Below are 13,821 nucleotides of genomic sequence, written 5' to 3' on the forward strand. Positions count from 1 at the left end.
GTCCTGAAAAAGAGTACCAGCCTTCCCTTCTGATATCCAAAACCTTTACTCTCATACATTCCCCATCCTTTTCTCTTCTCAGCTCTCAAGCTGATTATTGGAAAATTACTCATTAGGGAAAACACAGATACCATTTCTGGGCTTGGGAAGAGATCCAGCAGTGCTTAAGAATAAAAAATTGGGATGTGTGGAAACTGGCTGTCTGTTAGGCAAGGTAGAAATGTGAGGAAAATCTGGAAACTAAGACAAGGCCAAGTCTCTTGTAAAGAGGCAGAAGGGAAGACCTGTAGTGAGGCTGGGCAGGATGCCTTTAAGTCCTCAAATATTATAGCAATGGACTGGTATAAAAAAGACAGATGGAAAGAAACCAAGACAACCTTTCAGTCATTTTGGGCTAGAAAATTATAATTAAAAGAATCTCTCTCTCTCTTTTTTTTTCCCCCTAAGGATTTTATATTTCTTCCATTTCACCTAGAGTGGCTAGGAGTAGTATTTTCTTCAAAATTGGCAAATTCTTGCAAGTCATACAAAGACTAAAGAAGCAAAAGTTTTGTTTTCTAAATGATAATACTATCTTTCTAAAATGCTAATAAAATGCTCTTATAGAAGAACCTTATCTGATAGGGATGGTTTTCATGGACACCCACTGGTACTCACACTGCTTTTTAGACTACATTTATCACAGAGCCCTTCCTCCATACCCCAGATTAATGGAATGAGGAATCCATGCTTGAAGCCACAAATAATAAAGCTAGGAGATTATGAAACATGCTAGAAGACAGGACCAAAACTGAAAACCATCATGATAAAGTAGGGAAATTGCCCAAGTTAAATCAGAACAAATTTTAATAAATATGAGTGGTAAGTATTACATTTTGGAAGGTATAAACGAATGGACAAATACAAATGGGAACTCCTGGTAAAGCAACAGTAAAACCCCCAGGAATTATAATGGATGATAGGCTAGATTCAAGTCAGCCATGAAATGTTCTTTCAAAAAATATTCTGTAATTTTTTTTAAAATATTCTGTAGGTAGAACTCAGGAAATAATTACTGCAGTTTACTTGTTATGGGATAAAACTCCCATTAGATTGAAGTATTTTAGGGAAATTAATGAGCCAGCAGGGAAATGACAGCAAAAATCAGAGGACTAGAAGGTATTTGAAGGGACTAGGAAGGACTTATACTGGTGAGGAAATTAGGATAATTCCTTTCATACATAAAATATTCTTATACATAAATGTTCTTATAATATTTTTCTAATATGGATCATCCGCTCTTCATGTCAATCAAGGCTTGAAAGCGAAATGGCTTTTGCTTTGCAGGAAAGAAATTCTAAATCAACTATTAAAAACTTCCAAGGTGAAGACTGTGGATTCCTATCACTGGAAGTTTCAAGAGCTGGCAAGCTACCTATCCTCTGCAGTGGACAAGCTATACCTCATCCTGTCCTGCCAAACAGGATCTGTGGGTGCCAAAACACGATGACCATTCTGTTCACCAACAACCACCAAAGAACAGATTATGCCCTTCATTTCTAAAAGAAAAACAGTGAATGTTAACACAGATGCTCTCAACTCAATTTATCAGGAGAAGGACTAGCACAAGAAGTTATTAGTGTTTCCTTCCTACTGTGTCTCAGGCTGGTTTCTACACATCCTCAAAAACCATCCATTCCAGGAGCAGCCCATGCACACAGTTCTCTCTGTCCTATTAATGAAGCACAATTAGCATTTGAGCTAGAAACAGTGGCACGACAGTTGTGACTACCATTATCACGTTGGTCACCAGACTGCCTAGCCACATGTGTACCTGGGTGCTTGTTTCTCAAAGAACGATATTCTGCCAATGGATATGTGCATATCCAACTCCTGGTGACTTTGTTGGCCATTACGCATGTACCCAAGGGAAGAATTTTAGCGCTGTGGTTATTGTCTGTAAAAATTTACTATTTTAAAACTAAATCTGCAGGGTGAGGTCTGTGGCTGTTCTCTAGTGGTTTGGAAAGATGGGTTTCCGCGGCTGAGGAAGCACATATAATAAGCGCCCCTGTATGTTGTAGTTGCATCAACCACATTCTTGCTTCTCTAACATCGCAGCATTCACAGAAAAGTTGCCGTTATCTAAATGTTCTGGACACCATCTTGTATGGATATTACTGTGCAGAAAAAAACTGTTTAATTGACTGACATGCTGTGTCCCTGCGACATTAGTGGCAGTTCGGACATTTTTGTAATTTGTTGCAGATACTATATCAGTTTTAAAAGACCAAGCGTATGGGAGGATTTACACCTCAGAGTCATAAAACAGCTTCCTACTGTCTTGATAACGAAAGCCGAAACTGTTCTCTGAGCATTCCAAAAGCTATAAACATGGAAGAGCACCCAAAGCAGATACTTCAATGAAAGAACAAGTTAACATGCACTGTCAAATTATAACGTCTAAAGTCTATGGACTGGGCACAGTTGCTGAACGGCATGCTATAAAATAAACATATTAATGTCATTTTGCCATGGTCAAAGCAACACCTTTGCCTACTTCTTATTGTGGTCTTCTCTATGTTTGGAATCAATTGATTCATGACAGGTATTAGCCAAAGACAGAGCATCAGGAATGTGGTGGCACTTAACAGATTTGCCTTGCTAACAATACGCTGCAAAATAAATGGCAAAAAGCCCTGACATTGAATCCCACCCCCGATCCCACCCTATCCAAGCCCTGTGTTGTAGATAACCTATACATTCTCAAGATACAGTGAGAAATCGTTCTATAGTACATATTTAATTATAATTTAAAAAAAGTCTAACTCAGACACATTCTCTGGCCAGTAGCAAAGTATTGACACATTACTAGAATAAAGATCTGTTACTATCCCTTCACTGTAACAAACAGAAATCAGCATTTTGGGAAGGGTCTCTGGGGGTATCATTATCACAACCAATTGCACTGAATAAAAAAATATGCTAATTCCACAAATGGAGTTTGACAAGAAGTAACATTGCATTTGTCTTGGCAAAACAAAGCACAAACATAACATTTCACAGGTACAGTTACCATGCAAATGCATGTTGAGTTTGTCATTGTTTTTAAACCCCAAATCACAATTAGCATGCAGTTCTCCTGCCTCCCCCCCCCCGCCCTCCCAACTACTGTATTAGAGATAGTCTTGGTAATGTACCTCTTTGGTGTAACCATAGCCTGTTAGGCAAGATTATACCACCTTAGGAAAGAATACAAGCAAAACTTGATCATATGTATGTTTACACAATGTACATTTTACCATTTAAAAAACAAAACATTACATAGGTTCTCAAACACAGCTCTGTCAAAAATGAAAATCCAAACTTAAGAAATAGTTTTTAAACTACAAGGCCACCCCTTTATTTTTATGCACAATTTAAAAAGTTCCCACCCCTAAAAATCTGCCAGTATATTTCCTCAGTTATAACAGTCTTACCCACTCTCTAACACAGTTGATCATTGCTCAATGGCAACTAACAGTTCTTATGTTTCTTAAATGCACAAAATAATGGACTCCAGGATAGATATAGTTCTTAATTGTGTAACACTGTGGAACAAAACAGCCTTAAATGAATAATTTACGTGTTCCATGGCATCACTGCTCAGGCAGGGGCTTCTGCTGTTCATTAATGTGGGTTCTGGTTTTTGTAGGCATCTAGCTCCATGACCTCACTTTTGTGTTCAGAATATGAGTACAACAGCGAATCACTAGACAATGTTGCATCTCTGTTGCTCAAAAGCATGGAGGAGCTATGTATTCTGTATTCCCTCATCCAGATGAGGCCGCAGCCTCAACGCAGCACCTTTGGCCAACACAGAACTATCTGGATGCGAAGTACTTTTTTTTTTTTTGTATTCATTTAAGCAACTGCAACAGGAGACTTAACTTGCAGGGTCCTTATTAGAGTGTTACCGTCTTCCTCAGCTTTATACAACGGAGCCCTTTGAAGAAGATAAATGAATTGACTGAATCCTTGTGGCCAACGTCCTCTGTAAGTCCTGTAGTACATTTTGTCCAGACGTTTCTCCGTTCTTGTCATACAACAGCTGTTTGAAAGCTTCATTTTCAATGAGGACCATCATATTTTTTAGAAAGTAGCCTTCACAATAGGCAGAAAGTTCTGTGACTCCGAGAAACTACAAGAAGTGAAATTAGAGAAAGATAACCATTCTGATAAATCCTGGTCAGCAAATACAGTACGTAAGAGCTGCACACAACCAAATACAAAAGCCAAACCTTTTGGGTACAGATGCATATGTGTGTGTGGTGGGGGAGTTCATCAAACAGTATTTTACACTGACAATCCTAGTGACAAATTCATGTTACAAAGCCCTTTGATGTGGAAAAAAAAAATCCAGGGCTAAAGTTTGAGGCCCTTGGAAATTGGTAGGAGTTTTACCAGAAAGTTCACTAGACCCAGGATTTCACGCTAGAAGTCACACTCTAAACCAGTGAGTTTGGAGAAATCTATCAGAGACCAAGTTTAATGAACACCATCCTTAGCAAGGATGGGACACACACCCTCCAAAACTTGGTGTGCAATGTGACAGCCTCGAGAAATCTTTGGAGAAGAAATGGAGGCTTGTTGGGCATGTGGTGTGGGGCTGTCAGCAGTTACACTGACCACCATGTCTTTGGAGTAGGCAGGGATGATGTCATGCATGAGCAAACCTCAAATGACCCATATTAGGACATGTAGTCACAGTTGCTGAGCAATGGGCTGGCTTGTGCGGTCATGCAAGGAGTGGACATGATATTCTTCTGCAAGCCATGTGGGTTTACAGAGCAGTGCTCTGCCCATCCTCCAGCCCATGTAAGCTCCTGCTGGGTCTGAGCTCTGAGAAAAAATAGGAAGCTTTGGCAGCACTGTTACCCACTACAACTTTAACATCATGGAACTAAGAATGGAAACTACTTAAAAAAAAGAAAATAAATACAGATTAGGGCTAGGTAGGAGCTTTCTTCCTGAGGAGAATGAATGGATTTTGACTTGATTTCAAATCATGCAAGTTTTCATCAAATGATGAGTGAATTATTTTGTACTTGGATGCAACAGTGTATGTGTGAATCTGTATTCTTCTCTGAAGTGCTATTCATCCCTGTTCATTATATTCATGATATTGAGGAAATGTGTTTTTCCTTTCTTTCTTAGACTTGCTCTGAGCACCAGATTGCAAACTGTGCAAGTGCTAAGTATCTTTAGGAATGTATTCAAAACATCAGTTAATTTTGCTGGGTATGGGCATTGATTTCCATCACATACCAGCACAACTGGTATCCAGTGGTAACTAATCAATAACCATTATAAAGCCAATTTGCCATCTAACACTAACTCTTTCTGGAGATAACAATCAGTGACAAAGGTTTTAAGTGAAAATGAAAACTTGAAAGTGAGGCTAATCAAAAGACCTGCCTCTTTGTAGATGTTTGCAATTGAATGGAAAACAATGGAAAGTTCATAGGAATGCCACATATGATTTTAATACTGTCAATTCAGCTTTTAAATTGTAAATGTGATCAAATGCACATTCTCTCACCTTCCTACCATATACTTCACCTCTAAGTGAGGGCCCCAATCTCTTGTCCCTACAGCTCCTACTACACAGGTCACCACCTTGCACATTCCTCTTTTACAGCCTATGCCCGCAACACAAACAACCTTCCAAATCTGCTCAGTTCATGCTATGATTCTGCCAGTTCATTTCTTTCTCTCGATCATGATGACAAAGACCACGCTCTCTGTGTCTGAAGATCACTGCTCCCCATCTAAAAAAGCAGCTCTCAGCATTGCCGAGTACCTACAGGCATAACTGAGTGTGCAAAATACCAGGCACTAGAAATGGTACCTAGAACAAGAGCAAGTTACCAAAGTCCAAAGACAGTCATCTGCTCCTGGCTGACGTAGTAATTCCTGGCTTTGGTGCGTGCTCACCTTATTCCCACCCTCACTGCATCTAACATGAACTTCTTTGACACTTCAGACAGCAACAGGGAACCAGAGAGTTGGCTGGCAAACTGTACTTGAACTGCTTGCGAGCTCCCTTGGCTCACGAGGACYATCTGGCCTCCTCTACCACATATCATTATCTTATATTTAGATAACAAAAAAATGAAGCTACTGTGTGTGACTAGAGCACTCTGAGCAGAATGAAATGTGCTCAGATTAACAACCTGCACATCACACGGACCTGAAGCAAAAATAYGGAGGGTCTTCTCTACTTTGCAGGCAGCATAATAGAGAGATATCTGAACCGCATTGAAATAGGTTAATTCAGGTCCTGGAAACTTTCCAGCTATGGCAGTATGAAGCGTAGCCCTGGTAATTTACTGGAAGCAAGGTAAACTAGCCCATGCAGAGCTCTAGCATGACGCAGCTTAACTAATTCCAGGACTCTACTAGCCTGGGTCTAGTGAACTTTCTGGTAAAACGCCTACCAATTTCCAAGGGCCTTAACTCTCTGCTAGCTTAGATATCCTTGCTGAGAATGCCACATGTTAACACAAATGTGACTCTGGCTTTTCAAGCCTACCAAGTACACTGTTTCCACCAAACCTAGAGAGATGCAAGTTTCAGGTTGAGGCCCTTACAGATAAGCAAGGAGCCAAATTTTGGGTTGTTCAGTCCCAGCAATGGCTGCTTTCCTCAGTTCCTCAGACAAATCTAAAGCTGAGCTCAAGAACGTTCTTCAGTCAGGATGAAAATAAGAGCTACATTTCACACGATGGAAAAAAGATGTGTGATCTTAAAACAAAATTGTATGTTTCACTTACGCGTTATGTGTTTTACTTTTAGCAACAATAACATAAATCCCAAAGTTCCCACATGAGCTTAGAAAATAAATCAGGTATTTTTCAAGAAGATTCTAATACCAGTGATTTTTTTCCCCTATTACAATAAATGGACCTGCAGATACATTTAATCAATTATTCATTTGGAAGTGGAACTTTATGCTACTTCAAACACTGATTGTGTGTGTCTGCACACCAAGACTTAGCATTACCATTCTCTGGAGGAAACACCTGATGATGGGAATAAATGTCTGATCAGCAGGGGTTTGGAGCAATCTACAGGATTATTCTGTTCAATCAAACCTCTCTGTCACATTACACCATCTTCTCTTTCCATAGACCATGTAAGTTATGGAAAGACCGTTTAAAGAATATTTTTTAAAAAAATAATTGCTACTATTTTTCTATCATTTCCATTACGCAAGTGAAAGTCTGACTACATAGCACAAAAGAGAAGGGAACATAATCAATGTGGCAAACACCTTCATCAATGACCTAAAATAGGTTTTCTAGATCTAAAAATGCCATGCCTTTATGCCTGATGGCTTAAGTCCCCCTCATAAGACAAGTAAATATTTGATTCCAGTGAGAGGYTGGGAATCTCTCCTCTCCTAGCAAGGTTGTGAGATGTTGCACTTTGACCATATGACATTTTCATATATTGAAAAGTTGACACTAACATTATCACCTCTATAGGCTACAGACAGAAGGAAACAGGAAATGGTAATCGGAAAAATCCCACATGGAAAGTGAAAGATGGAGGTCTTATTCAGTTAGGTGATTCTTACTAAATGATTCAGTAGTTTGTGTTGTTGTGATAAGTGGTGAGTCTRCCACATGGTGGTAGACACAAACAGAGTTTGAAGCAGTTAGGGAAGGGGACGTGTAGCTGCCAGGGACACTCTTATACTATGTGATTTAGAGCTGTCACTATACTAAGTACCTACTAGCCACTCATTCTCAGTAAATGCATGACAAATCCTTGATACATTACAARCCACACTAAGTGTATCACACATCTATCACTACTTATCACAACCCATGACCACACAGAGTATGAGGACAGACACATACATAATATGCATACATATGYGGTTATTTTTACCTTGGCATGATTATAAATATCCACGCAATTTTCTGTATTAATGCTTTTTGCACAAATGATCTCACAGTGTCGTTGTAAAGCTTCAAGTTGGAAAAATTTAGCAGCAGAGAGAAGCTAGATAAAAAAAGGAAAAAAATAGTCAGAACAGCTGAGCGATACAGTATCCAAGCTTGCTTCTGCACTGTTTCATTGTATTTTTTTTTCCTCAGCCCCTGCTTCAGTATGAATGAATGTACTGACCCTTGATAAACAGTCAGAATGAGAAGGTTGCTTTGTTGGTTCAATTCCTGGCAGTCACCTCCACATCAGCACGTGGGGAACCTTTGCGTGTGGAGAGACCACCACTGGCCACTAGGTCTCCATGCTGACTTTGGGATGGGGGAAGTGCCAAAAAGAAAGTAGCATCACTTTGCAAAAATGACTTTGCATGGAGAGATCTGCAATCACATTCCAGGRAGAAAATGTCTGGGCTCCACTGTTCCCCAAGCTCTGGCTGAAGGAAACACCTGGGTTTGATRTGGAGATGTCAAAAGGGCCAGGACCAACAGAACATAGGAATTCAAACCAGATGACAATAACTGCCCTGTGTAGCTTAAAAATCTACAGAGGTAATAAACTTCAAACCTGTCACCTCTGCAGGCTCAAGGAATTGGAGTTAGATCTCCATATGTTCCTTACTCTAGCTTGTGAGTAGCAGTAAGGTCATGTCTAGGCCACAGGTGACAAAACACTGTCTGGCTCCATAGGACTCCTCAAGATGAGCACGCAGTGGGATATGATGCAAACGTGTGGATTGACTTGGTACAAGGTAACCCCTAATAACACTAGCACTAGTGTGACGTGTCAGTGGGGCTGCACTAACGTGGCTCTCATGTTGGCAGGACTCAAGCTGACCTTTCTCTTTGGCACTGCACYGACTTAGTGGGTACGCTGCCTGAACTGGCGCTACCTTGGGACCTTTGCACTGCACTCCACTGTATTCTGCAGGCAAGACCTGAAGCTTGCAGRGTGAAACCATGGCTTAAGCTGTGAGTTTTCCAATTGATTTCGATAGTGCCAGAATTTCTCCTATTGCCCCTTTTCTGTCTTTTATAGCTGGGGAAGGGGATTTAATTTTTTGTCTTTTCATAGCAGGTCATCACCTCTGCCCCTCTGCTCTGGCTTAGAAAGCATATGGGGGTTCTTGATTACTTGACACCTTGCTCTAACCCAGAGGTGTCTCTTAGGCCAAGCTGCTGATTTTTCTTCAGGCATTTATATGACCCTTATCTTTATGTGCCCTGTGACAAAGAGCCATCCTGTGAGTCCAGAAGGGCTCTCATGCTGCTACGTGRAACAAAACCCTGAAACTGCCATGACATTATTCTGCTTCTCCTGTGCAGACTGCTCCAGCTCTGCTTTAATTCCATAAATAAATCCAAGTGCTGGAAATCTGCAGTGCTGATGTGATAGCAGCCAGCTGGCCCCAATTATGAATTGCAGCAAAGATTTCTGTGGAGTATTTCTGGCACTTCTTGTTATCATATTTGTAATAAGGCAAGTTGCTAAATGCAGTTTGGAAAGATAAAGCCAAATCCTATTCCAGCTGCCTCCGTGGCTTAAGCAGTCACGTGCTGGTTTGTAATTACTTTAAACTGTGAGGAAGAGTGGCTAGATCTGTTATCAATAGATCAGTGAATCAGTCATACATTCTAGAGTCACAGAAGTTTTGAGATGTCGCAAAAGTAGAGCAAGCAGCCAGCTGAACTGCAGCACAAGCTTTTTAACAACCTAGGTGATTACATATGTCTCTCTCTAAAGCTGCTGTACTATCTAGTTTGACAATCCTTATTTTGAGAAAGGGTTACAAATTCAGGAGCATCTTTCAAAGCAGAGTGAAACAGAGAATCAGTGACCTGTTTCTACAAAGCTCAAGTAGGTACGTTTAGTTAAAAATCCAGAGCCTGCACTGGAGAAGGCTAATTTCAGTCCTGACTAGCTCCATCCTCTGGTTGCCASTAGGATTGTTACAGATGTCCCTGTAGCACCAGAGTCAATTCTCTGGTCACTCATACGCCAAAGAGCTGCTGCCAGTTTCTGGTCAGCGGCGTTTCAGTGAAAGCCAAGCCTCATGTGAACACCCCCAACACTAATGTCACAGGAACAGTGACTTGTGTCAGCAATAATAAAATATCGTGGTGGCAGACTATAATCATCTACACTGGTGATTACCAGCTATATAAGTAGCTTTGACTTTAGTATTTACTATCCTGTGTTCCTTTTGCCTGCCATAACTTGATTGCCGTCAGCAGGAAACCTCCCTGAACGACTATCAGGAATTTGCTCAATTTGTTTGTTGGGTGTCATCRGGTTGATCATGGCTGGTAATGACAGCACACAGTATTTGGTAGAGGATGACTTAACACCTGTACAGGTTATGGATGTGTGGTTACACTGAAGACTCAGCCAGCTCCAATTAGGTTGACTTGGCTTTTGCAAATTGGCATGATAGGACTGTACTTACATCCAGTGATATTCTTGAAAGGTGAAAGAAAGGGGTCAGGAATTCTCTGTACCTCAGGGTGCAGCTTAAGGCTTCATTCAGAAAATCAGATAATCATGTGCTTACTTGCCACTGAATTGAATTTTGGCTCCAGTGGGATTGCTCCCATGGCTAAAACTAAGTACCTGCCCCAGAATTCTCCTGAATGATGAACAAAACAGTGCTTTTACACTGCTGAGATAAGTTTGGACATGTAAGCCTGAGCTGATAGCATCCAGCTGGATACCTTTATTCCAGATAATTTTTTTTTTGCCTGATGATCATTATTTTTCTACTCTTTCTTCTGTGACAGTCAACTTCATACTGGCAAAAGTTATAACAATGGGCAAACAACAGGGCTGGAAGGAGGCTGAGTATCCTGTGGCGGGACCGTAGACAGCCTGGGCACTTTGGGCATTGAGGGTGAGATGGTGCTGGGTCTTACGGGATGGCTCAGGTCTTGACCAACAGCCAGTGTGCCCTTGTGCAAATGGTATACAGACCACTTAGGACTGCTTCCACTGCAATTAAAATAAACATCTCTTACCTCCATAATTTCATTATTTTTAATCAGGAGTGACTCTGCACCTCCATAATAAAGATACTGCATAACCAGCTGCAACAAAACAAAGGAAGTGTTTAGAAAAAGCAATCCAAGGCATCAAGGGAGCAACTGGTGACATAAAAATTGCAGGGAACATCTGAGGCTCTCCAATACCACAGTTTTGGAAATTAAAGTGGCCCAAACCTTCTGATTTGGGGATTTATTTGGTTACTATCTCACTCTCTGCACAGTTCAATGTTTCCTTCTTGCAGATACTCAATACTAGAACTTGTCTCCTCAGCCCTCATCAGCCACATTGTCCAGACTTTCTGGTGAGGTCTAGACAGTGTACAGGAAGCTGATTAGTTCATTCTGAATTTTCCAGCTATTTTCCAACATGGTTAGTACATCATTTTTTCAGGAAAGTATGGCATATATAATGGCTAGCGCCTTACTCCTTCCCTGGCAACAGCACCCATGCTTTCACCTAGCTGCGTGTGGGCATGCATGGATGACGAGAAAGAGTGGGGGAGGCTTTGCGCTGTAAGAAGAGCTGACTAAGATTTCTCTGTAGTGAGCTTCCAAGCAAGCTTAAAAGTTACTGTAGGCAGCTGGGAAATATCTGCAGCTGTAACAGCCAATACATGGAAACTGTCTGAGCACTGACTCAAATAAAGGGAAGCACATACATGCATATGCTACATATGCAGAAAGAAGGCTCTATATTCTCATGAAAGAAATTTAATTAAGCAATATTGGTAAAGACAGGAATGGGCTATGTCTCCTCCAAGCCTGTCCATTAAATACAAAAGAGCCTACAGGATTAAAAGGTATCATGTACTTTACACTGAAATGTCCCATGTCTGCATACCCCATGTAAGTGAAATGTATGCTATTATATCTGGTTGGGCACATCACATGCTTGCAATCAATAGCGCTGTGCAGCTTAGTGTTTAAAGATAGCTGATGCCTTTGTTCATGAAATAACTACTCTGGGCAAAATTTACCGAATACAAATGTATTAATTTGGGCAGGGCATGTACAATGTTCTTATTAATCCACTCAATCCATTTGAATTATCCATTCAAATTCAATGTGAGAGCTGACTTTACCTGAAAGATAGGGTACTTCACATAGTTGATCTCAATACAAGTACTATCACCTGCGGGCTTGCTAGACAGCAATGCTTTAAACCTAAATAGAAAGGAGCAAAAATGAAATACCAGCCCAGTTATTTCTGTGAAGAAGTACAACAAAGTGGAAGGACAGCATCAGCTCTTCCAAAACCGTACCCTGAAATGTTTTGTCACTTTGTCACAAATGGATTTGTCACTGAACAACATCAAGATTTAGACATTGACATAAAATAAAGTTCAAATTGAAAGGAAGAAGCCCCTCTTTTAGGAAATTTCAATTCAAAATTCTGGAAAAATACGCCTGCTATCACAAGAGAAAAAAATCTGTCCAGAAAATTCAGATCCTATAACATTTAGAGCATATTATAAAACCAGAAAATCAGAAATGTTTTTGCTTGAAGGCAACACAGGCTTATAGAAAGACTTGCAACATTCAGAAACTGTGCACTGCCTCTTCCAAGGAAGATCAATATGGGCCTATTTCTCTTACACAGCTTAAGAAAAGTGGCTTGGAACAAAATACTTAAAAATCTACACTAAGACGTTAATGCTTTTATGTAGACTCAATACAATTATGTAGGTACAGGCAGAAGAGAAAACTGGATAGGTTGTTGTTCTCTGATTATCAAAACCTGAAATTCAAACTTGGCTTTCAAGATAAAAACACAGTTCTTTTAAGTTAATAACTGCTGATTTATCTGAGATTTATATGAGTATGTAGCAATCTATGTCTCAAAGCCAGGTATTCCCATTTGATCAGAAGGTGAAAATGGCAAATACACTGCCAAAAACATCTGCCTTTGTATTTCCTCTTTTTGATAATTCATTTGACCTTCTAGAGATAATGGAAAGCTTCGCTTATCTATGAAGACCAGCACTTGCTGGATGGTAACTTTTTCCATACATAACTGTACTTTGTTAATTAAAATATGGATAACAATTGGTTTGTTTTTACTGCTGTCAAACTCTGCTATGAACACAATTTAATCAGTTTAAAGCTGGAATGTATGCTTGTATGTTTACCGATATGCTCTAAAACAATATAGGCACTTCTTAAGCTGAAGGCAGAATCAGATACTGAAGTTGCTTTACGCAAATCTTTTTACTTTGTGTGGTGACGGATTGGCAGCATCTCTAGCGTTGATTCTCACATTTCTTAAAACTACCCTAACTCAATGGTTTGCCCTTGTCGCATCTTGAAATAAGGCCTTATGTAGGGCTGGCGGCTAAATTTGTTTAAAAGTATACCTTGAATTATAAAGCTGTGTACAGACTAGGTTTGTGAGCAGCGAAAGAAAGGATTTTTCTTTAAGGGTGGGTTGAGCTGGGTGACCTGGATTTCAGCCTTCTGAGCACAGGGAACAGACCTCAGGTACTGCCTTTGCATACGGTGTGCCATGCTTTGTAGATGCTTAATTTTATTTTTAAAAGTGTAAAATGCTGTCAATGGATTGTGTGATAGTAACTTGTTTATCCTGCAGCTAGCCTATACTGATGCAAGGCAAGATTTAGCAGCTCACAGGATAAATAATGGTCAAGAATCAATGTATTATGTCTCCTTTACAATTAAGGGCCGGACGTAGCAATGAGCTCCATGCAAATGTGCCTTGGTGAAATGACAAAGTCAGACACATGGCCATAAGCATGGAACATTTACAAGGTGGGAGCCCAGTGGCAGGAGTGATAAAATGTCCTGCAAATCC

General features: G+C 40.3%; 1 protein-coding gene across 1 annotated transcript in view; it reads right to left on the reverse strand.

Moving 5' to 3' along the window:
• Window positions 1-2,763: 2,763 nt before the first annotated feature.
• Window positions 2,764-13,821, reverse strand: part of ABTB3 (ankyrin repeat and BTB domain containing 3) — a 183,359-nt gene continuing 172,301 nt past the window's right edge. Inside the window, 4 exon segments of the mRNA XM_085321637.1 lie at window positions 2,764-4,159; window positions 7,918-8,031; window positions 10,986-11,054; window positions 12,095-12,176. Coding sequence (XP_085177763.1) covers window positions 3,950-4,159; window positions 7,918-8,031; window positions 10,986-11,054; window positions 12,095-12,176 — 475 coding nt within the window. The 3' untranslated portion in view covers window positions 2,764-3,949.

The sequence above is a fragment of the Rhea americana genome, unplaced genomic scaffold, assembly GCF_003343005.1.
Source record: "Rhea americana isolate MKP2758 unplaced genomic scaffold, rheAme1 scaffold_70, whole genome shotgun sequence".
Lineage (NCBI taxonomy): Eukaryota > Metazoa > Chordata > Aves > Rheiformes > Rheidae > Rhea > Rhea americana.